Genomic DNA, 23605 nt, shown 5'->3' with positions numbered 1-23605 from the left:
CATGATCAGAGATTTCTGCAGTACGATCAATAAAAGAGCCGATCAATACATTCAGGAAATAATCCAGAAGTTTGAATCCAAACATGTGACCTCACCGTGTCCTCTGATTGGCTGCTGTCTGTCTCTCAGTACTCAAATAAGGAGGACCGGTACGAAGAGGAGATCAAGAACCTGAGCAGCAAACTGAAGGAGGTGAGATGGAGACATATTGATCACATGTTTACACATTGATCACATGTTTACATACTGATCACATGTTTACACATTGATCACATGTTTACATACTGATCACATGTTTAACAGAAGTAAATACAGATGTGTGATGTTCCTGCTCACTTCCTGTGTTCCAGGCTGAGACCAGAGCCGAGTTCGCTGAGCGCTCGGTGGCCAAACTGGAGAAAACCATCGATGGCCTGGAAGGTGAGACTGATCAATACTGATCAATACTGATCAATACTCATCAGGGTTTAGTAACTCATCAATAAAGTAGTTCTGATAGAAGAATCGATCACCACAAAGAAACATAAATCAATCATTTACAACCGATCAGGACGTGTTGATATGTCGGCAGGTTGTATTGATTATACCAAGTGAGGATGTGATTGGCTGATGGATCAATCAGTGATTGGTTGATGGATCGATCAGTGATTGGTTGATGGATCGATCAGTGATTGGTTGATGGATCGATCAGTGATTGGCTGATGGATTGATCAGTGATTGGCTGATGGATTGATCAATGACTTTACTTCCTGTTTGTTTCCAGACGCTCTGACTTCAGCCAGAAATGCCAACATGGAGCTCCAGGCGACTCTGAATCAGACCATGGAGGAGCTCAACTCCTGCTGAACACTCCCCCCCGCCCCCGCCTGACAGGTGTACGTCAGGAAAGTCTGTGGCCAAAACATTGTGCTTCTGCTCAACCTCCTCCTCCTCTCCACTGACCCCCCCCCTCTACTCCTACTCCTACCCCCCCCCCTCTTACTCCTCCCCCACCCGCCTACTCTTCCTCTGCCCCCCCTCCCCGATGGTGTGAGGAGGTCAGGGTCAAACTCTGTGGCCAAAACATCCCGCTCCTCCCCCCTCCTGCTATCTGCTCGTGGAGGTCAGGAAACTTAGTGGCCCAAACATTCCTCCTTCCTGCACCTCCTCCTCCCCTCCCCCCCTCCTTCACTGCTCCTGTCCTGGTGGAAGTGAGGGAGGTGTCAGGAGGGTGTAGTTACCCCCCCCCCCCAATGATTCCTGCTTTCACACATTCCTCCTCTAAACTTTAAAGTCACATTTGAAGTGTTTTGCTTTATTTTACTCCTCATCTGGCCCCCCCTTCCTCCTCCTCCTCCTCCCCTTCCCTCCCTCCCTCCCCCCTTCCTGCCCCTTCAGTATTAGTGAGGGAGGCCAGACGAGGAGCAGCCTGTAAGTTGTTTTTGTCTATAAGGGAGTTTAACAGTGACTTACATCCCCTCGTTAAGAACTAATGAACTACTAATTAAGTGTTTTGTCTTAACGGTTTGTTGATGCTCTCATTAGTTTACTTTGCCAACATGAATAATTATAGATTAATTGATTGATTAGAGCCAATATCCTGTTAGCCAATGATTTATTATTTTTGTTACGGGGGAGGGGGCGGGGCGTGGTTTAAGGGAGTGATCAGCCAATCATAGCGAGGCATTCCACTGCCAAATATGTTAAACCAGGGGCCAATCAGAAGTTAGAGACACGCCCCCCCCCTTCCCACCACCACCACCACCCTCACCCTTTCCATATTTTTTTATTTCCTGCAGGTGACCTTTGACTTGATGAAATGAATAAAGTATAGAAATGTTTTTACCTGGAGGCAGGTGATGATGTCATCACTGTGCTAATGTCACAGCTCATTGTAATAAATCATGACACAAAGTGAGACAGCATTTTATAAAATAAAAGCACTGTCACTGGTATGTAGACTCAAACTGAGCTTCTGTGGTTTTTATTTACTTCCAGAGGTGGTCTCACCTCACCTGTGAACCTGGACCTCACTGAGGGACCGCCCACTCTGCTGACGTCACCTGAATAACGAGTAGTAATGATGTCCAATAGAAACGCTGTCCTGTGTTGGTGTGGGGAGTTCAGCTGAGCGGTACGGAAACCGTTTTAAAACGAGTGTAAAGTTAAACTTAAAACCATAAAGTGATCAAATCAGGCCGCAAGAGAGCGAAGACGTCCAGAGTGTCTGGAAGTGAGATCACAGCTGGTCTCGGAGACGCATGTTAATGTCCGGTTCAAACGGCCGAGAGAGAAAACTACAAAACCCCACGAGGTGAAAAACATCTCCGCTTCAAAGTGTTCAAGTTTAATTTTCACGTCATTTTATTCAATGCAAAAAAGATTCACGTACATTCGTCTCGTCGACTCATCAGTTCACGATTTGATCACAAACAGCTGATAAATGAGGTCTTTACAGTCCAGCTGAGAATCTGTGATGATGTCACCAACCTTAGAATGATTGATTGATGAGTATTGATTTGTTGATCAAATGTTTTGAGTATTTTAACTTCTTTTGTTGATTGTTAGTGAGACATTCGGTAGTTATCAGATTATTGATCAGCTGTGACGATCGAGGATGATGAAGCCGCTTCTTCGGCCAACTTCAGGATCGGCTGCAGCTGCTCGTCTAGCGAGGGGGCGTCGGCTTCGTTGGTGATGATCCAATCACATTCAACGCCGCTGTCCAACCCGCACTCTGACTCTGCATCGTCCACACCTGAGAGACAGACAGGTAGACTACTGCACAACATCCATGCCTGAGGGACAGACAGGTAGAGACAGACAGGTGTCCTACCTGCGGTGAAGCTCCACCCCCTCTGTGTCCTCGTTTTTTCTGAACTCTGAACTCTGATGCTTCGGGTCTGCTGAGGAAACTCAGACCAGAACCACTGCAGGTCCGACAGCCGTCGAGCGTCACTCACCAGCTGTCCAATCACAGAGCAGAACTCAGCCAACTGACCAATGACAGAGTTGTTACAGTGACATCACAGGAAATAAGCTGTTACATCAGGGTGGTTGACTCTGTGGCTGTGAAGCTGTCACTCTGGCGTTGCCATGGCGCTCCAGCTGTGTTACTAGGTGGTTTCTATGATGTTGCTAAGTGGTTGCTATGATATTGCTAACCGGTTGCCAGGCAACACTTCAGTTTTGGGGGTTGGCCTCAAACGGCAGGATGAACCAGAAGATGACCAAAGAATGAAGAAGAACGTGAACACGATGAAGAAGCTGCGGTGACGTCAACACGAGACTTCACGTACCCACACTGGTTGCCGGGCTTCTTTGGTTGCTAGGCGACAGAAGAACCCGGGGTCCTGGTTTCGTCGGGTTTCCCCCCAGCGGATCATATCGGCCCGGTACTGCTCTTTATAAGGACCGGGACCGAGCAGTTGGTCCAGGTCCAGACCGTGTTCCTGTGGAACCACCAGAACCAGTGACTCTGCAAGTAATCGGCTGTGTGTAACCATGGTAACACGCGGTCGGTCTCACCTGAGCATACTGCTGCTTCAGAGGTCCAGACAGACGCAGGACGCAGCAAGCTTCAGACCCCAAACTACAGAAGAAGAAGAGACAGGTGTTCAAGTGACGTCAGCAGAAAGTAAAGCAGTTGAGTGACGTCAAAACAGTCAAATGGAACCAACTGCGGATGTTTACCGCTCCTGGATCAGGTCCGTCACGTAGTCCTTTCCGGACTTCCGCTTCCCGCTGAAGACCAGAATCAGTTTTGGCTCCGAACTTCGGTCCTCCATCACCTCCTCCATCACCTCCTCCGGAGCTCATCGATCAGCTGCAAAGTTTGTAACCAGCTCCGTGTTCCGCCCCGTCGGACCACACCGGGACCGCTACCGGAACTGTCCGAGCAAAACAGGAAGCCCTTCAAAATAAAAGTTCCCAAGCCGATGTTTAAACGGTCAATGAAGATTTATCAGGTCACTAATCGATACTCAACCGGTTAAACATCGATTATGTGACGTCAGAAAGTAGCTTGCGGAGACAAATCAGAAACTAAACTGGAGTTTTATTTTCTGGTGGCCCATATTATTAACCGTATTACGGTAACATGTGATCATCGCCGCATCTGGACTGAACCATGACGGGGGTGGGGGGGGGGCGTTACTGAATTTCAGATAAATTCTGAAATATTTCTGTAAATCCAGAACTCACTGACATAATTATTGTATTTACTTATTTTAACTGCTCATTGATTATCAATAAAAAAAAACACCTGATATTTAAGACCTGTTTTGTTATTCTTTTATTCTTTTAATATTATTTCCGATGTATTTTTCTGTTGGTTTCAATCTATTAAATTCTATTCTATTGAGATCTTTAAAGTGAAACACGCCCTGTTTCTGTATATTCGCCCGTCTCCCCCCTCCATGATGGTATGATCCAATCAAACATCGTGACGTCGTACTCAAAGATGGCGGCGGGTCTTCTCTGGAGAAAAGTTGACTTTTTGGCTGCAGGAAAGACTTCAGTCCTCCGGGTGAGAAAAAACTACGTCACTTAAATATTTCATGCAAATTCACGCACTTTTTAATCCGCCGGCTGTGACGTCAGAGTGGAGCCGATCCTAACACGTCATAATAAATCAGTGATCAATAATCAATCAAAAAGCAGTTTGAGTCACACCGGAGGTGGAATGCAAATTATTGCTTAAACGCGGTTTAAATTTCACTTAAAAATATATATATAAATATATAACCTTTCCGTAAAGTTTGACCTTTCACCCAGTTTTTGAGCCTCTGCCTATCGCGCACGCGCACGCACAGCAGCTGGTGCACGAGCATTCATTAATTATACGTATCAAAGTTTCTGCTGGTTTCTTTGAATTAATTGAATAATCAACAAAAAACTTTTTTTTTTTTATCTTCTGACATGTTTGAATTGAAGCTGAATCGATTGTTTGATTGATTTAATCTTGTTAAACTTCTATTGTCTCATTTTTTTGACAAATTATTTTCTTGTTTTTGCCTCCTTTTAGAGTGTAAATCTAAATATTTCTCTGTTATTCTGACTGACTGAAATAATCAGCAGACTGATCAATAATGAAGATAATCAATGATTTCAGTTCCATCACAATAAGTAAATGAACCCAGTTCTGGGTGGGGGCGGGGCCAACAGGTAAATCCGGTCCTACTTCCTATTTTGTGTGTCTGCAGGTGTTTCTTTTCACATTAACTTTCATCTGTGAATAAAAAATAGAGCAGAAATGAATGCGTCTGTGCAGGTGAGTTGCAGTTCACTCCTCTCACCACCAGGTGGCGTCACTGGCTCAGATACTGTAAATTACAACAAAGCAAACTTGCTACTCATAAATGACACGCAGTTACAGTCCTGACCAGAAGTTTGTGGACAGTTTTGACTGAAATAAGATGGAATTTAATCAGATTTTAAACCGAATTATTACTGAATTTATTCAGATTTTTTTTCCCCTGAATCGAAACTGAATTTAGATAAATTTCATACTGATTTCTTTTCTGTTTTATTTCTAAAAGTGAACTAAATGTAGACTTTAATTTAATATGAGTGAACACCAAATTATTTTCTGAGTTTTTACAGATTTTTTTATTTAAGCAGATTTTGAACTGAATTTAATTTTAAATTTGACTTTAATTCTCACTGAACGTGTTCTTGGCTCTTTGTTCCACCTGATGTTTAAAAACTCAACGTTGCTCAATGAATTAACTGAGTTGAAGTGTTTCTAACGTTTTACATGATAACATGTTGTTTATCGTGCGTGCGCGTTCTGTTTCAGTCATGGTTCCACGGATCGGCGGGTCTCCGGTCCGGTTCTCCGGGGTTCTTCGCTGCGGTCGAAGACGCCATGCTGCCGACAGGAAGCTTCAATAACAAAGTGGCCTTCATCACGGGCGGCGGGACGGGACTGGGCCGGGCTATGACCACCACCCTGTCCCAGCTGGGAGCCCAGTGCGTCATCGCCAGCAGGTCAGAGGTCACATGACCCCCCCCCCCCCTTCACCCCTCCCCTCCCAGAACAAAATGAATTAGCATGTCAGAGGTCACGTGACCCAAATTTAACAATCATGACTCTGTGTTTTTTGTTCAGGAAGCTGGACGTCCTGCAGCAGACAGCCGAGGAGATCAGCAGGAAGACTGGAAACAAGGTCAGAACCAGAACCAGAACAGGACCGAACCCGAGCTCACCAGGTCCGACCCGGTCCCCCTTCTCTCTGTCCTCAGGTCCACGTGGTCCAACTCGATGTCAGGGATCCACAGGCTGTCGCTCGCTGTGTCGACCAGATGGAGACGCTGACTGGACTTCCTGATGTAAGTGCACACACACACACACACACACACACACACACACACACACACACACACACACACACACACACACACACACACACACACACACACACACACACTGGGAGGACCCTCGTGACCTATAACCAGAACCCTGAAACCAAGTCTGAACCTTCAAACTGTCCAATCAGAGCAGTTTTCCATCTGTTGTAATGACATCACAGCGTGCTGTCTCCTGATTGGTTGACAGGTGATCATCAACAACGCGGCGGGAAACTTCGTCTGTCCGTCAGAACGTCTGTCGGCGAACGGCTGGAAGAGCATCACCGACATCGTCCTGAACGGGACGGCGTACGTCACCCTGGAGCTGGGAAAGAGGCTGATCCAGAACCAGAAAGGTGAGACTGGTCCAGAACCAGAGAGGTGAGACTGGTCCAGAACCAGAGAGGTTAATGACCAGAGAGGGTCACAGTTCAGACTTAGTTTAAACTGGTCAGAACCGGATTGCAACTGACCTGAACAGCTCAAAGTTCAAAGGTAGAACAGATGCAGGTGTTTTTGTTGTTTATTATTGTTGTTGTTGTTGTTGTTGTGGTCTGTTCAGGTGCTTCCTTCCTGGCCATCACCACCATCTATGCCGAGTCTGGTTCTGGTTTCGTGGTCCCGAGTGCGTCGGCAAAGGCCGGAGTCGAGGCGCTCTATAAGTCAGTCTGACCGCGGTCGCTGTGACGTCATCGTCTCAGGTGTGAGGGTGCCATGGTAACGGTGTTCTTGTTGCACGTCAGGTCTCTGGCTGCAGAGTGGGGGCGCTACGGCCACAGGTTCAACATCATTCAGCCTGGACCAATCAGAACAAAGGTACCGCCCACCTGACCTCAGCTGCTAATGTTTGTCGATCTGCTCGATGTCACTGTTTATCTGTTTGTTTGTTTGTTTTTGTTGTGTTCAGGGGGCGTTCAGCCGTCTGGACCCGACCGGATCCTTTGAGAAGGCGATGATCGGTCGCATCCCGACGGGTCGACTCGGACAACCAGCCGAGATCGCAAACCTGGCATCTTATATGAGCAGCGACTACGCAAGCTGGATGTCTGGAGCGGTGAGATCAAACTTCATCTCACTTTATATCACATTATCTCTAATCTCACATTATCTCTAATCTCATATTATCTCTAATATCACATTATCTCTAATCTCACATTATCTCTAATCTCACATTATCTCTAATTTTATATCTTATCTTTTATCTATTTTCTCACATCTTATTTTACCTCACATCTCATCTCTAATTTTTATCTCCAATTTTTTTATATGACATTTTAAAATGTCTCATATTTAATCTCGTCTCCTACTTTACATCGACCTCATTCCTTATCTCGAATGTCATCTCATTCAATCTCTTATCTATGAAATGTGTTTTTTTCTTTGCAGGTCATTCGGTTCGATGGAGGCGAATACGTGTCGATGGCGGGAGAGTTTAACGAACTACGCAGGGTGGGTGTGTCACGCTGAAGTGTTTCCCTGAGAAACGTGATTGTTTCTTGGTTCCCAGGCTGCTGATGCTCGTTTGTCTCCGTTTGGTTTCAGACTTCGTTAACATCTCCAACATGTTTGTGTTCCAGGTGACTCCAGATCAGTGGAAGACGATGGAGGCGATGATCAGAAGCACGAAAGGATCCTAAAAAAACATCTGTGACACTTCTCATTGGACCACAATAACCAATCAGATAGCTGTGTACGGTGGCCCCACCCCCTCGGCTCATGATTTATTGATGAGAGAATCTGCTGAGATTTTTACTGACCGATCGATGAGCAGATGATTTGCTGTTTCGCTAACAGGAAGTACCGCGAGCCGTCATGTGACTGTCTGCACATGCTCAGTGAAAACTAACACATTTATTACAGTTTGATATTAAAACACTTCATTTGAATCTTCAGGCGTCGGTGAGTTTAATTTACCTGGAATACAGATAAGATGTGTGTGACGGGTTTAAAATTCAACTCGGATAAAAAACACAACTTTAGACCAACAAACTTTATGTCTACAACCAAATGTGTCACATTTCAGTTGAAGCGATTCTACTGATGGCATCAAACAGCTAAACCTTTACAGAGGAATCTGTCAGAGGGAGGAGGAGGGGGCGTGGCCTGCGGGAGACATCAGGTGTGGCGGTGGGAGGAGCTCTACTGAGAGGGGGCGTGTCCGTCTTCATCACACAGCAGCACGCAGAGATCGCCGCGATACAGTTTCCCTTCGTCCGACAGCTCCATGATGGAGGAGCGGTACCGAGGGAGGTCGGCCGGGTCCAGAACCTGCAGGAGAGACGGCGGTCAGTCCGAGCTGGAAACACCTGGAAACACCTGGAAACACCTGGAAACACCGGGAGGTCTGAGAACCAACGGAGCACACCTTGTATTCCTCACACACATCTCTGAGCAGAGAATCCAGATCCGATGCGTCCATGAAACCGGCGCCGTCCTAAACAAACAAACAACAAAAGGTCAGAGGTCATGAGTTTGAGCAGAAACAGGGAACTTTGCAGAATAAAAGAACGACGTAAACGGAACGTCCGGACCTGATCGAAGGAACCAAAGATCCTGTTGAAGTGATGTTTGGGCATCTTCACTCCCTGAGAGACAGAGACGACAGAGACAGGGTTGTTGTTGTTGTTGTTCAGTCACGTGATCAGAAAAAGCTTCTGACAACAGAAAGGTCGACGGGTCGGACTCACCTGGAACCTGAGCAGGAAGTTCTGTTCGTCGGGCAGCAACCTGAAAACGGAGCACAAAGTCAGACATGAAAAGGCAGCAGGGAGGCGATCTGAGCTCGTCGCCCACCTGGACATCTCGCCCAGACACAACTTCCCGTCTCCGTCGGCATCAAAGATCTTCAACTGGAAGAGAAAGAAAACTCCTTTAAACTTAGTTCAACTGCACTCAGAATATTCGACTGTTTCAATCTCATTCAAGTAGTTTTTCGACAGGACGACACAATATAGGGACTTTTTTGACATATTTTAGACATGTTATAGGACCATGTCATCTGAAATATGTCAAAAAAAGTACATACTTTGGACGACATGCTATAGTACGACTGTTTTTACTAAGTTCTTCTACAACGTTACCACAGTACTTCTAAAGTTTCTCTGCAGTCACGAACAATTTATCTGCGTTTTACTGCCGTTACTACAGTAGTACTGTAATACTTACAGTAGCAGCTGTGTACTCGTCCAGTTTTGTGCTGTCACACGTCCTCTGAGCTTTCAGCAGCAGATCCTTCAGGAAGTTCTACAGGACAGTGAGCACAGCATCATGTTGTCATGGTGACCAGACACTCATCGTGCAGACGAACTGATCGGCGAACGGTTTGTGTAATTAGAAATCACCTTCAGCTCGTCTGCCTCGATGTATCCGCTGTGATCGGCATCGTAACGTCTCCATACCTGAGGAGGAACAGATCAGAGATCAGAGATCAGATCAGAGATCAGAGATCAGAGATCAGAGATCAGATCTGAGATCAGAGATCAGAGATCAGAGATCAGATCAGAGATCAACACAGTTCATGTAAACTGAGCACATGATGGAACTCACACAACGTGACAACAAAACACATGAAGAAGAAGAGAAGTGCTGTTGGAGAAGACAGCTGATAATAATCCGACCTGCCGATGAGGATGAAGGTGGACGTACCTGCATGAAGTGTGAGCAGGAGCTGAGCTGCTGTCTGAAGAACAGCAGGAAGTTCTCCTCGGTGGGTAAAATCTGCACCAGCTGCAGGAACACGGTCGACGTTTCATCAAGACGTCGTAGAAACGTTTAAACACAAATCCAACATCCAGGAACTTCTCCAAGCAGCTCAGATGTTTTTTAAATCTAAATAAAACTCGAAGCAGCTCATTAAATACCGTCTTCTTCTGTTTCAATTCATTTCTAACTTTAATTACATTTATTTTCATTGTCAACGAAACACTGAAACATTTTTCTTCAAACTATATTTATTTAGAAAAGTCAGTAAACTTCAGTTTCCACTGATCAAATTTAAGGAATTTATGGATGTGTTTTATTTGTTCAGCTCCATTTGTCATCTCAGGACACTTTAAGTTTCTCCGAAACACGTATCAACAAAAGAAAGTCAAACCAGCGGACTTCGTGTCCCCTGAACTCGTCTTCTCAGGCACAAACACTGAGATCAAAACACGACACAGAACCTCACCTGGATCAGTCCGATTCTTCTCTCAGAGTCTTTCTCGCATTCGGACACAAACTGCTGCATCTCATCGGTCAGACCCTGAAACAAACAAACAAACAAACAAACAACGCGGAATTAAAATGATAAGATCTTCCTTTTCTTCAGATCAGCTGATTAACAGCAGCTGAGACGAGGCGGCTTCACAGGAACTACAAAAACCTCTACAGAACTACAGACTGACACATCTGAACAGGTAGACAGGTGGACAGATAGACAGGTGGACAGGTAGACAGGTGGACAGGTGGACAGGTGTGTCTGAACTCACCAGCCCCGCCCGCTGTCGAGCTTCTCTCAGCTCTCTGATGAAACTCTGCAGCTCTTTACCTTCAATGAATCCGTTCCCTGAAAGAACAGCAGAGGACGTCAAAGATCTACATGAGACCAGACGACAGGTGCGACTCGATGAGGTCATAGGTGATGTCATCAAACAGCAGAGCTGCTCACCGTCTTTATCGTAGTGATTAAAAATATCCAGAAACTGAGAGGCAGAGATCTCCATCGCTTGCAGGAGAGAGCTGGCCATGATGGAAGGAGATCTGGAGGAGATCTGGAGGAGATCTGGAGGCAACCCGGAGGAGATCTGGAGGCAACCTGGAGGAGACCTGGAGGAGATCTGGAGGAGATCTGGAGGCAACCCGGAGGAGACTGGACTGTATCTGTGAGCTGTGAGCTCCGTCCTGGTGTTTCAGTCCGACTGTCTCTCGTCTCCTCGTGAGAATAAAAAGCTCGACTCTCAGCGGGATTCATCACAGCGGCTGCTGCTGCAGAGAAACTCAGCATGAAGACACCCTGCAGGAAACATTGTCTGTCTGTCTGTCTGACTGTCTGTCTGACTGGCCAGATGTTACATTATCCAGTAAAAAAAAAGTAATGAAACATCAGCATGTAAGATAAGAACATTTCCAGGAACTAAAGGTTTGTCATCTGTTTTTTCTGTCATCCAATCCGTAGCGTCCAGCCCAGTAAGCCCCGCCCTAAAGGTTTCTGAACCTGCAGATAGTCCAACCCCCCCCCCACCCCGAGCAGAGACTACACCTCCTGACACCCATTTGGACCCTCTTTTAAACAAATCTTCTCATTTTATCGATGAACGAGAAACGGTTGCCATAGAAACAGGATACGGTGCTGAGGATTCAGATGTCAAAGTTCAGCCAAATAAAACCTGCAGCTTTCTGTTTGTTTAGATTAAAACCTACAGAAGCCTGAAGCTTCCTCCTCTTCCTCCTCTTCGTCTCTCACAACATGTTTTCCCACCTCTCCATCTGCTGTCAATCACACCTGCCGGAACGTAAACAGGACGTTGGCTCCGAGCCCTCACCTCCCCCTCCCGGCGATGGAGCCGAGCGGCCGGCCAATCAGAAGGCCCCGTTACCCCCTGACGACCGCCGTGGGACAACAGACAGGTGAAGTAACAGTCACGTCGATTTAAAGCAGGAGAACTGAATTAAAATCAGAGTCTTCAGTTATTTACAGTTCAAGTTTTATTGTGAAAGGACAGTTGAAGCAGTTGACAGACCTCCAGTCTGTTTCACTGATGTGTTGCATCATATTTGTACGTGTGTGAGCTCGTAGGTTGTGGAACAACAAGGAGAGAACCATGTGGGGTGTGTGTGTGTGTGTGTGTGTGTGTGTGTGTGTGTGTGTGTGTGTGTGTGTGTGTGTGTGTGTGTGTGTGTGTGTGTGTGTGTGTGTGTGTGTGTGTGTGTGTGTGTGTGTGTGTGTGTGTGTGTGTGTTGATGCTGTTAGTGTGTGTTGATGCTCTGCTGCTGGCAGCGACTGATCAGCGTGGCGACGAGTTTCTGCAGAACCTCCGCCCTCATTTTACTGATCTCAAGAACCTCCTCGTGGTTCACCTTCTCTTCCCGACTGTAGTCCAAAGACACCTGCAACACAACACGGGTGTGTCAACACTGTCATGCAAACAAGCTGCTTCTGTCACAAACGAAGTAACGTTACGCGGTAACGTCACGCTGTAACGTCACGCGGTAACGTCACGCGGTAACGTCACGCTGTAACGTCACGCTGTAACGTCACGCGGTAACGTCACGCGGTAACGTCACGCGGTAACGTCACGCGGTAACGTCACGCGGTAACGTCACGCTGTAACGTCACGCGGTAACGTCACGCGGTAACGTCACGCTGTAACGTCACGCTGTAACGTCACGCGGTAACGTCACGCGGTAACGTCACGCGGTAACGTCACGCGGTAACGTCACGCGGTAACGTCACGCTGTAACGTCACGCTGTAACGTCACGCGGTAACGTCGCGCGGTAACGTCACGCTGTAACGTCACGCTGTAACGTCGCGCGGTAACGTCGCGCGGTAACGTCGCGCTGTAACGTCACGCGGTAACGTCGCGCTGTAACGTCGCGCTGTAACGTCGCGCTGTAACGTCGCGCTGTAACGTCGCGCGGTAACGTCGCGCTGTAACGTCGCGCGGTAACGTCGCGCGGCAACGTCACGCGGCAACGTCACGCGGTAACGTCACGCGGTAACGTCACGCGGTAACGTCACGCGGTAACGTCACGCGGTAACGTCACGCGGTAACGTCACGCGGTAACGTCACGCGGTAACGTCACGCTGTAACGTCACGCTGTAACGTCACGCTGTAACGTCACGCTGTAACGTCACGCTGTAACGTCACGCTGTAACGTCACGCGGTAACGTCAAACAGAAACGCTGCTGCTGTGGTTTTACTAACTGACCTTGTTGGTGATCAGCGACAGACCAAGAACTCTGAGGCCACAATGTTTTGCCACCGTCACTTCAGGAACTGTACTCATACCTGAACACAAATATAAAAATATAATTAATTCGTTGTCACTTCTGATTGAATCAAACTTTATAACAGTGATAAATGTATAATAGAGGGACAGTTTAATTATGAGTCCTGCTCATGATGTTTGTTTAAAAGTCATCAGCTCCACCTGATCAAAGTAGTTCTGTAAGCCGAGATGAATGAATACTGTCGGCATTCAACACAACGGGAGACACGTGTCATGTGACCTCATCATCCGTCCTGATTGTGTTGAGCAGCGTGTCGAGCTGCAGGGTGCGACGCCGTCTCATTAACACTGGACCAGCAGACATTTTTAATGAGACCCTGCTGATGTTGTGGCTCCTGCCGACAAACCCGTCATGAGTTCGTTGTTCGATCTGATGCTGGAGGATCCATGTTGGTATTCTGACGACTGTTCACCGAACATCGCTGTTCATTCTAATTTCAATTAATTTCTGAATATATGAGGCTGAAGATAAACAGTGTGCAGAATGAGGCTCACCTCGATCCTCCACAAAGATCTCAGACCCTTCGTAACGATCGAGATCCTTTTAAAGAATCCACAAACCCGTTTGGCCTCTTGAAGGATGATGTAAAAAGCACAGAAAATCTCTTGAGGATTACAGGAACCTCCTCAAGAAGCCCCTGAAGGCACCTCGAGGAGCCTGGAGTCTTCAAGGAACCAAAGACCTTTCTCAAGGAACACTCAAACCTCCAATGGAGCTCTAGAAAGCCTTCAATGACCCTAATAAACCACTGAAACCTCCTCAGGGTGCTCAAGAACCTCATCAAACCGCTCTATTCAGACCATCGACCCCTCTGAAGAATCCCTAAAAGGACTCAGGGAACCATAGAAGCGCCTGAAGGACCATTTGAGAACTTTCCATGGACCCCTAGAACTTGTCAAAAAAACCTCGAACCCTCTCCAGGACTCATTGAGCACATTTGACCCTTCGGAAGAACAACCTTCTCAGAAACCTTCAGACGCTCCTCTGTGACCCAAAGAACCAGATCCCAGAACCCAAAAACCTCTTCAGAACCTCTTGAATAACTCCTAGAACCTCCTTTTAATGATCCTCAAGATATCTATAAAAGGACTCCCTCTCCAGGAGTCCTAGGACCTCCTCATAGAACCAATGAACTCCAAGAAACCTATGAAGGACCCGAGTGCTTTTCCTAAGGGCCTCATCAAAACTTCTAGATTCTCTTGGGAAACACAAGACCCTTCTACGGGCCCTTTTCAAGAACCCTAAACCCTTCTCAAAAGCTCAATAGATCATCACTCAATTAATCCTAGAACATTGCAAAGTCACTTAGAACCTCATCAATTAACTCCAGAACTCTGCAAGACTTCTGAAGGAATCCACAGGACCCTAAAAACTTCTAAGGGATCCACAAAAAGCTTTCAACAACCCTTCGGCGACCACTAGAACCTCATCAAAAACCTATAGATCCTCATAAAAGAACCCCAGAACCTTGTCCAGAGTCCAAAGAACCAAATGACCCAAGGATCCATAGACCTTTCTCCAGGATCCCCAAAACCTTTGAAGAAGACCCTCCTTAAGAATCTACAGAACCTTTCCAGGCATCCAAGAACCTCTTTGAAGGACCCCTGTTACCTCAAGCACCTTCTCAAGAACCCCTAGAACCAAACCAAAGGAGCCACTGAATCATCAGCTGGACCTCTAGAGCCTCCTCCTGCTCCCAGAAGTCTCTGCTGTGTTGCTGTAACAGTAATAATCATTCTGTGTTTTGGATCTGATCTGCGGTCAGATCAACGGCCGTCACGTTGAGAACCAATCGCTTCTCTCCCCGCTGACTCGCTAACGAGCCTCGTTAAGACCCTGAATTATTAACCAGCTCACTGGGAGGGTTTTCCCTTCAATGACCAATTACTGAAGACGGCCGGTCTGTCTCTCTGCGTCCACTTCCTGTCTTACCCACAGAGTCGCAGCCCAGGATCAACAGCATTCGGGCCTCGGCGATGGTCTCGAAGTTCGGTCCGCTCACCATGCAGTAGACGCCCTCTCTGATGAAGTCGCTGCAGCCGAGCTCGGAGCCGACGTCCAACGCCAAACTCCTCAGAACCTTACTGTAGGCGTCGGACATGCACGGGAACCGGATCCCAAAACTGTGGAGGGACAGACAGAGGGACAGAGAGAGAGAGGGGCAGACAGACAGACAGACAGAGAGACGGACGGACAGGCAGACAGAGGGACACAACATTAATAAAGTTTATTTAAAATGAAAACGTCTTTTCTGTTTCTTCTTGTCTGTCTATCCACCCGTCTGTATTTCTGTCTTCCTATATGTCCTTCTTTCTGTCCCATTGTTTGTCTTTCTGATAGCCCTCCTGTCTCTCCACCCGTCTGTCCTCCTGTCTCACCGCTCGTCGTTGGGTCCACACAGCGGGTGTTGTCCGGCGAATCCTGGGAGGTTGATGTGGTCCTTGATGATCATAATGTCTCCAACCTTGAAGTCGGGACAGATTCCTCCAGAGGCGTTCGTCACCAGCAGAGACTCCACCCCCATCAGCTTAAAGATCCTCACAGGGAACGTCACCTGGGACAGACAGCGAGACAAGATGTCCACATTACATTATCACGTTCACAGGTCTCTCAGCAGGTCGGTCGCCTCCAGAAAGACGGACACCGCAGACAACCACCTGATGTTGACTCATCTGTCTTGCATGCTGGGTAAAATGGGGCTCATCAGTCGAGTTCTTGTCCAAATGTGGACACTGAGGGGACAAGGACTCACCTTACAGAGGGAGTAACCTTCGTACAGGTGGAAGTGACCCTGCATGAAGACGCAGGGAGTGTCCTCGATCGTCCCGAACACCAGGCAGCCTTCATGACCCGCGACTGGGACAGAGAGACAGTAAACAAGGGGAAGTTTCCTCAGGGACATTTCAGCCTCTTATGTCTCAAGAGCTTCATGGTCTAAAACGTCAAGGTAGAGGCCACTAGAGGGTGGCTCTGAGAAAACCCGGTTTCAAACAAAGCTAGGATGCTATGTTAAATGTAAATACATATATTTAATAGAAAATAGGCCAAAGACAACATATCAAACAAATTGATTGTTTTTAGAAAAATGTGTGCTCATTTTGAATTTGTTGGCAGAAACACATCTTTAAAAAGTTGTGACAGGTTCAACAAAAGATGGAAAAGTTGTGCAACGCTAAAAACACCAAACTTGGTGGAACATCTCACAATTAATTATGTTGCCTGGCAACAGATCAGTAACATGATTGGGTATAAAAGATGAAGTCAGAGAGGCAGAGTCTCTCAGCAGTGAAGATGGGGAGAGGTTCACCACTCTGAAAGACTGTGTTGGAAAATAGTTCAACAATCTAAGAATAATGTTCCTCAACGTAAAACTACAAAGAATTAGTGGATTTCATCGTCTACGGTTCATAATATCATTAAAAGATTCAGAGAATCTGGAGAAATCTCTGAACACAAGGGACAAGGCTGGAAACCAATATTGGATGGTGGTGATCTTCGGGCCCTCAGGCAGCACTGCATTAAAAACACACTATTCTGGAGTGGAAATCGCTGCATGGGCTCAGGAACACTTGTGAAAACCATCGTCTGTGAACACAGTTCATCGCTGCGTCCACAAATGCAGGTTAAAACTCTCCAAAGAAGAAGCTGCGTGATCGACTCACCTGTGCTGATGGGGAAGTTGGGGATGTCCTGGTACCTGAAGGTCTGCTTGTTGGTGGCTCTGTCAGCCAGCAGACCGAGTCCTGAACCACAGATCACGGCGACCTTCGGACGGTGGCTCGTCTGGTTCAGCAGCCACTCGGTGGTGAGTTTGTAGTCCTCGAAGGAGCAGCAGCTGATGGGGAGAAAACACACTGAATACACATCCACAAAACAGCTGGATGCAGCTGAACACCCGAATTCAACTTCCACCATAAAATATGGATGGTTTGTCTTGTTTTTCTGTTGGACGTGTGAGATATGAATTCGTTTTTCAGTCCCTTTTCGTCTGTTTACTTTAGATTTCTGTTTGTCTGCAGGTGAAGGACTGATTCGTTTTTTGAAAAATGTAATTAAAACAATGAAATAAATAAAACTTAATTGGGTAAAAAGATTTCAACCTGTTGTTGTTAAATGAAGTTTTATGGACCAAAATGTGCTGATAGTGAGGTTTTGTGCAGTGAAGGAGGGGAGGGGGGGGGGTGGCATCAGTGATGGCAGTAGATCTGAATCTTTTCAGGAAACAAAGAAAAACACAGAAAGTGACGATTCAGCAGATTTTTTCCGTGAAGAAACTGTAGAAACGTGAGTTTAACTGCAGCAGCGGTACAAAGAGCTGAACTTTACTGTCCGACCCGACGGACACGTCAGCTGACAGACTTCTTATATAAAATACAACATAAGAAATGAATACAGTTTTAGTTCCTGAAATAAAAATAAGACACAACAAATTTGCACGTTTCATTCATGTTCTTGTGTTTGGTCATTAATGAAAAATCCACTAAATGTTTCAGTTTTTGTTTTTTTTAATGTTGGAAAATAATTTAGGGCAATAAATGTGTATACTGTATATATATATATATATATATATATATATATATATATATATATATATATATATATATATATATATATCTGATATGAGACACGGTATCATCTTAGATTTTTGGATATCCTATGAAATATGTCTTAAGTATCGTTTCTTCCTGTGTTTTTAAAAGCTACATTACTGAAGTCATTTTCAGATTTTTACAGACTGTTCTCTTGTTTTACCCACCGAGTCTTTACATCCACATTACTGATGATTATTCAGCCAAATTTCATTGACTTCAAAACCCAGAACCAGATTCTAATCAAATATAATCAGTGATTTTACAGGCGTTTGTTTGCAAAAGTCAGGCCTCAATAACTCGGAGCAACTATGGTGACTTTGACTGTTGGAGATAAAACTTCAGAGTTTCCTTTCAAATGAGACTTGGTGGTCGTACTGCAAACAGCTTTCAGTGTACTTTGGGTTTGATTCAGCCTTTTTAATGAGTTTCAGAAGTTCACAGCGATAAGCCTCAACGACTACCGACCGGTTGCCCTCACATCTCATGTGATGAAGGTGCTGGAGAGGCTGGTCTTGGCCCACCTCAGACCGCTGGTGAAATCTTCTCTGGACCCTCTACAATTTGCGTACCAGCCTCATGTGGGAGTGGACGACGCCATCATCTACCTGCTGCAACGAGCTCAGTCTCACCTGGATGGAACCGGTGACTCTGTGAGAATCACTTTCTCTGATTTCTCCAGTGCATTCAACACCATCCAACCACTGCTGCTGAGTGAGAAGCTGCAGGTGGTGGGGGTGCAGAAGTTCTCTGATGACTCTGCAGTGGACGGTGTATAAGGGATGGACGGGAGGAGGAGTCAGTGGTCGGTGTATAAGGGATGGACGGGAGGAGGAGTACAGGGCAGTAGTGGAGGACTTTGTGGAGTGGGCTGGTAGAAATCACCTCCTCCTGAACGTGGCCAAGACCAGAGAGATGGTGGTCGACTTCAGGAGGAAGACGACGGCTCCACAACCGCTGAGAGTTCTGGGAGAGGAGGTGGACATGGTGGAGGAGTACAAGTACCTGGTGTCTCCATGACAACAGACTGAACTGGAAGACCAACATCAATGCTGTCTACAAGAAGGTGATGAGTCGACTCTTTTTCTGGAGGAAACTTCGATCCTTCAATGTGTGCAGAGAGATGTTGGAGATGTTCTACCATCTGTTGTGGCCAGTGAACTGTACTTCGCTGTGGTCTGCTGGGGGAGCAGCATTGGAGCCGGAGACACCAACAGACTTAACAAACTGGTTTAGAAGGCCGGCTCCATCATTGGCTACAAACTGGACAGTCTGGAAAAGGAGGTGGAGAGGAGGACGCTGAACAAACTATTATCCATATTGGATAATCCTGACCACCCTCTCCACCACCTGCTGCAGGGACAGAGGAGGACGTTCTCTAAAAGATTCCTTCAGCTCCGCTGTCACAAGGACAGATACAGGAGATCATTCCAGATACAGGAGATCATTCCTGATACAGGAGATCATTCCAGATACAGGAGATCATTCCTGATACAGGAGATCATTCCAGATACAGGAGATCATTCCTGATACAGGAGATCATTCCAGATACAGGAGATCATTCCAGATACAGGAGATCATTCCTGATACAGGAGATCATTCCAGATACAGGAGATCATTCCTGATACAGGAGATCATTCCTGATACAGGAGATCATTCCAGATACAGGAGATCATTCCTGATACAGGAGATCATTCCAGATACAGGAGATCATTCCTGATACAGGAGATCATTCCAGATACAGGAGATCATTCCTGATACAGGAGATCATTCCTGATACAGGAGATCATTCCTGATACAGGAGATCATTCTAGATACAGGAGGTCATTCCAGATACAGGAGGTCATTCCAGATACAGGAGATCATTCCTGATACAGGAGATCATTCCTGATACAGGAGATCATTCCAGATACAGGAGATCATTCCAGATACAGGAGATCATTCCTGCCGACCGCAATAAGACTGTACAATAACTCACCTCTGGCAAAATCCATCACATAACAATAACACTGTTACTGTGTTCTTGGTTGTTTGTATATAATATATATTTTATTTTATATTTTATATTTTTACTGCTATTTTACTGCTATTTTATTGCTTTCTATTATTCTATTATTATCTTACTGCTTCCTGTATCCTGCTGTAGCGAAAAAATGTCCCCTCGGGGATTAATAAAGTAACTACCTAACCTAACCTAACCTAACCTAACCTAACCTAACCTAACCTAACCTAACCTAACCTAACCTAACCTAACCTAACCTAACCTAACCTAAACAGGAAACACTGATTCAAATGTCAAAAGTGCAGAACAGAAAAGAAACTGTTTGATCAGAGAATAATTATCTGATTTAACTTTGTTTTTAAAGCTGAAGTTAGAAATAAAAACAAGTGCCCGGGTCTCACCAGGAGTTTCCTTTGGTGTGCATCGTGGAGCCACAGAAGAGGAAGGAGAAGGAGTAGCAGCAGAGAGTCAGCCAGACAGGGCGTCCTCTCCTCTGATTGGCCGAATCGGAGTCTGTAAACACGCCCAAGGTCGTTGACTCGGCGTGTCTGTGACCTTTGACCCCTGCGGTTTGCTCAGTGGAGGGTCAAAGTTCAGCAGGTAGATTAGACAGAAGGAACACAGGTGACAGCGGGAAACGTGTGACACCGTCAGAGCAGCAGAGCGACGGGGTTTCAAACCTGCGACGTCTGAAGCAGATGTTCAACATTTAAATTCCTGCAGAACAACACACGACTTTACATTTTCCTGGAGGATTGTGAAAAAGTGTTCGATAACAGAACAATAAAAAAAAAAACTGATCAGAAAAAATGAATGAAAACAGACACAAGTGACAAAAGTTAAACAGTCAAAATGACATCAGTCAGATTCTGCATCAGTTTAAGTGGTGTATGATTGATCGTGTCTGTGACAACACCTGCTGGCAACTGAACACAACGGCAACTAGGACAACAACTGACTGATAAACAATCTGACAACAACCTGACAACAACTTGACAACAACTTGACAACAACCTGACAATAACCTGACAACAATCTGACAACAACATGACAACAACCTGACAACAATCTGACAACAACCTGACAACAATCTGACAACAACATTACAACAACCTGACAACAATCTGACAACAACCTGACAACAATCTGACAACAATCTGACAACAACCTGACAACAACCTGATAACAATCTGACAACAACATGACAACAACCTGATAACAATCTGACAACAACCTGACAACAATCTGACAACAATCTGACAACAACCTGACAACAACCTGATAACAATCTGACAACAACATGACAACAACCTGACAACAACCTGACAACAACCTGACAACAACCTGACAACAACCTGACAACAATCTGACAACAACCTGACAACAACCTGACAACAACCTGATAACAACCTGACAACAACTTGACAACAATCTGACAACAACCTGACAACAACTTGACAACAATCTGACAACAACCTGATAACAACCTGACAACAACTTGACAACAATCTGACAACAATCCGACAACAACTTGACAACAATCTGACAACAACCTGACAACAACCTGATAACAACCTGACAACAACTTGACAACAACCTGACAATAACCTGACAACAATCTGACAACAACATGACAACAATCTGACAACAACCTGACAACAATCTGACAACAACCTGATAACAACCTGACAACAACCTGATAACAACCTGACAACAACCTGACAACAATCTGACAACAACCTGACAACAATCTGACAACAATCTGACAACAACCTGACAACAACCTAATAGCAACCTGACAATAACTTGACAACAATCTGACAACAACTTGACAACAATCTGACAACAACCTGATAACAACCTGACAACAACTTGACAACAATCTGACAACAACTTGACAACAATCCGACAACAACTTGACAACAATCTGACAACAACCTGATAACAACCTGACAACAATCTGACAACAATCTGACAACAACCTGACAACAACTTGACAACAACCTGACAATAACCTGACAACAATCTGACAACAACATGACAACAACCTGACAACAATCTGACAACAACCTGACAACAACTTGACAGCAATCTGACAACAACCTGACAACAACTTGACAACAACCTGACAACAACCTGATAACAACCTGACAACAACTTGACAACAATCTGACAACAACTTGACAACAACCTGACAACAAACAGACGGGTAACTAGTTCTATACTTATATTCAATTCAATGTCGTCGGTTCTGTTTAACATCTATCTAACAATTCAAACCTCCATCCGTCCATCCAGCCATCCGTCTGTCCATCCATCCATCATCCATCCATCATCAATCATCCATCCATCTATCATCCATCATCCATCATCCATCCATCCATCATCCATCCATCCATCCATCCATCCATCCATCCATCCATCCATCCATCCATCCATCCATCCATCCATCCATCCATCCATCCATCCATCCATCCATCCATCATCCATCATCCATCATCCATCATTCATCATCCATCCATCCATCCATCCATCCATCCATCCATCCATCCATCCATCCATCCATCCATCATCCATCCATCATTCATCATCCATCCATCCATCATCCATCCATCCATCCGTCCATCCATCCATCCATCCATCCATCCATCCATGCATCCATCCATCCATCCATCCATCCATCCATCCATCCATCCATCATCCATCTCGGCTCCACATTTAAAAACTTGTGTAATAATAACTTATGGAACTAGAAGCTGGTAGTACTACAGTCATTGTGTTTTCCTGCAGGTCAAACAATTTCTACGACATCTGCAAAACAACCTCCATCATCCTGTCAGAGTGTGTGTGTGTGTGTGTGTGTGTGTGTGTGTGTGTGTGTGTGTGTGTGTGTGTGTGTGTGTGTGTGTGTGTGTGTGTGTGTGTGTGTGTGTGTGTGTGTGTGTGTGTGTGTGTGTTTTAATGAGGTAAAAAGCCGTGTGTCACCGTGGGAACGCTTCTGCAGGAATTCAGCACATCAGTTACCATAGAAACTGTGTTTCCATAATAGCAACAGTCTAACAGTCTGTGTGTGAGAGTGAGCGTGTGTGTGTGTGTGTGTGTGTGTGTGTGTGTGTGTGTGTGTGTGTGTGTGTGTGTGTGTGTGTGTGTGTGTGTGTGTGTGTGTGTGTGTGTGTGTGTGTCCTGCAGTATTTTATTTTTGTCATCAGCAGTTCAACCACTGATAATAATAATAACAGTAATAATATAAAATCTGCACATGTGGACACATGTTAATCATGTGTTTGTTGTGGTGCATTTCACATGTGATAAAGTCACATGGTGTATAAACATGTGATGTTCAGATATGTCGTGTGTCATGTGTGAGCTGTCACGTGTAAACAACCTCCCACCTGTGACGCACAGACACATGCGGTTTACAGGCATGACGTTATCAACATGTGAAATTACACGCCTTCACGTGACCTATGACGTGACAGCGTTCAATGAGTTTTCACTGAGTCGTCACTTTCAGGAAAATGTGGTCGCCATGACAACACGAGATGATCGTTTTAATTGACTAAACCTGAGGCAGGTGACATGGTGGATTAATCTGATGTGTTCCACAGACAGACTTTATATAAAAGAGTTCGTAGCTTCAGGTCTGTAAAATGGTTCCGATCCAGAAGTGTCTTCAGCTGCAATACCAGCGA

At 45.6% G+C, this 23605-nt stretch overlaps 5 protein-coding genes across 8 annotated transcripts in view; 2 read left to right on the top strand and 3 right to left on the bottom strand.

The window, feature by feature from the left end:
• Positions 1-1946, top strand: part of LOC138633802 (tropomyosin alpha-3 chain-like) — a 6034-nt gene extending 4088 nt beyond the window's left edge. For all 3 annotated transcript variants that reach the window (XM_069720259.1, XM_069720257.1, XM_069720256.1), the window contains exons 7-9: positions 130-192; positions 351-420; positions 764-1946. In XM_069720259.1, the coding sequence (XP_069576360.1) occupies positions 130-192; positions 351-420; positions 764-846 (216 nt within the window). In that variant the 3' untranslated portion in view covers positions 847-1946. The remainder of the gene's footprint in view (positions 1-129; positions 193-350; positions 421-763) is intronic.
• A 509-nt stretch (positions 1947-2455) lies between these two features.
• pmvk (phosphomevalonate kinase) lies at positions 2456-3869 on the bottom strand. Its single transcript, XM_069720264.1, has 5 exons — positions 3673-3869; positions 3508-3571; positions 3279-3431; positions 2816-2945; positions 2456-2737 (listed from the first exon to the last, which is right to left on the bottom strand). The coding sequence occupies exons 1-5, from the start codon at positions 3777-3779 to the stop codon at positions 2571-2573; spliced, it is 621 nt and encodes a 206-aa protein (XP_069576365.1). The 5' UTR covers positions 3780-3869; the 3' UTR covers positions 2456-2570.
• Positions 3870-4434: 565 nt separating this feature from the next.
• Positions 4435-8216, top strand: decr1 (2,4-dienoyl CoA reductase 1, mitochondrial). The gene is made up of 10 exons (XM_069720245.1): positions 4435-4507; positions 5780-5970; positions 6092-6149; positions 6226-6312; positions 6539-6686; positions 6893-6992; positions 7074-7146; positions 7238-7384; positions 7717-7779; positions 7908-8216. The coding sequence occupies exons 1-10, from the start codon at positions 4442-4444 to the stop codon at positions 7965-7967; spliced, it is 993 nt and encodes a 330-aa protein (XP_069576346.1). The 5' UTR covers positions 4435-4441; the 3' UTR covers positions 7968-8216.
• A 99-nt stretch (positions 8217-8315) lies between these two features.
• calb1 (calbindin 1) lies at positions 8316-11203 on the bottom strand. 2 transcript variants are annotated; one of them, XM_069720283.1, is made up of 11 exons: positions 10979-11203; positions 10800-10876; positions 10499-10573; positions 9976-10056; positions 9672-9728; positions 9496-9573; positions 9124-9179; positions 9018-9057; positions 8862-8915; positions 8696-8764; positions 8316-8598 (listed from the first exon to the last, which is right to left on the bottom strand). In XM_069720283.1, exons 1-11 carry the CDS (start codon positions 11055-11057, stop codon positions 8470-8472), a joined length of 795 nt encoding a protein of 264 aa, XP_069576384.1. In that variant the 5' UTR covers positions 11058-11203; the 3' UTR covers positions 8316-8469. The 2 variants fall into 2 exon arrangements, with proteins under 2 accessions (XP_069576384.1, XP_069576383.1); XM_069720282.1 differs by having other exon boundaries at positions 9018-9179.
• A 794-nt stretch (positions 11204-11997) lies between these two features.
• Positions 11998-20377, bottom strand: pnp4b (purine nucleoside phosphorylase 4b). Its single transcript, XM_069720255.1, has 7 exons — positions 20315-20377; positions 16985-17157; positions 16075-16178; positions 15701-15876; positions 15255-15445; positions 13241-13320; positions 11998-12417 (listed from the first exon to the last, which is right to left on the bottom strand). Exons 1-7 carry the CDS (start codon positions 20335-20337, stop codon positions 12277-12279), a joined length of 888 nt encoding a protein of 295 aa, XP_069576356.1. The 5' UTR covers positions 20338-20377; the 3' UTR covers positions 11998-12276.
• Positions 20378-23605: the final 3228 nt, after the last annotated feature.

Source organism: Brachyistius frenatus, unplaced genomic scaffold (genome assembly GCF_029030835.1).
Source record: "Brachyistius frenatus isolate BFR_SWC_R1_liver_20210118 unplaced genomic scaffold, ASM2903083v1 Contig_237, whole genome shotgun sequence".
In the NCBI taxonomy this organism is placed as follows: Eukaryota; Metazoa; Chordata; class Actinopteri; family Embiotocidae; genus Brachyistius; species Brachyistius frenatus.
Note: the sequence above shows the minus strand (reverse complement) of the source record. Positions and strands in the feature narration are given on the sequence as shown.

Excerpts from the sequence above, each read along its gene's own strand:
- pmvk (XM_069720264.1), bottom strand. The coding sequence starts at position 3,779 with ATGGAGGAGGTGATGGAGGACCGAAGTTCGGAGCCAAAACTGATTCTG. Across the intron at positions 3,572-3,672 it reads ACGGACCTGATCCAGGAGCG|TTTGGGGTCTGAAGCTTGCT; the intron begins GTAAACATCCGC and ends CTTCTTCTGTAG. Across the intron at positions 2,946-3,278 it reads AAGCCCGGCAACCAGTGTGG|CTGGTGAGTGACGCTCGACG; the intron begins GTACGTGAAGTC and ends GTGATTGGACAG.
- decr1 (XM_069720245.1), top strand. The coding sequence starts at position 4,442 with ATGGCGGCGGGTCTTCTCTGGAGAAAAGTTGACTTTTTGGCTGCAGGA. Across the intron at positions 6,993-7,073 it reads GGAGTCGAGGCGCTCTATAA|GTCTCTGGCTGCAGAGTGGG; the intron begins GTCAGTCTGACC and ends GTTGCACGTCAG. Across the intron at positions 7,385-7,716 it reads CAAGCTGGATGTCTGGAGCG|GTCATTCGGTTCGATGGAGG; the intron begins GTGAGATCAAAC and ends TTTTCTTTGCAG.
- calb1 (XM_069720282.1), bottom strand. The coding sequence starts at position 11,057 with ATGGCCAGCTCTCTCCTGCAAGCGATGGAGATCTCTGCCTCTCAGTTT. Across the intron at positions 9,729-9,975 it reads CCTGCTCACACTTCATGCAG|GTATGGAGACGTTACGATGC; the intron begins GTACGTCCACCT and ends GTTCCTCCTCAG. Across the intron at positions 8,765-8,861 it reads TCTTTGGTTCCTTCGATCAG|GACGGCGCCGGTTTCATGGA; the intron begins GTCCGGACGTTC and ends TTGTTTGTTTAG.
- pnp4b (XM_069720255.1), bottom strand. The coding sequence starts at position 20,337 with ATGCACACCAAAGGAAACTCCTG. Across the intron at positions 15,446-15,700 it reads TGTGGACCCAACGACGAGCG|TTTTGGGATCCGGTTCCCGT; the intron begins GTGAGACAGGAG and ends GTCCCTCCACAG. Across the intron at positions 12,418-13,240 it reads TGTCGCTGATCACCAACAAG|GTGTCTTTGGACTACAGTCG; the intron begins GTCAGTTAGTAA and ends GTTGTGTTGCAG.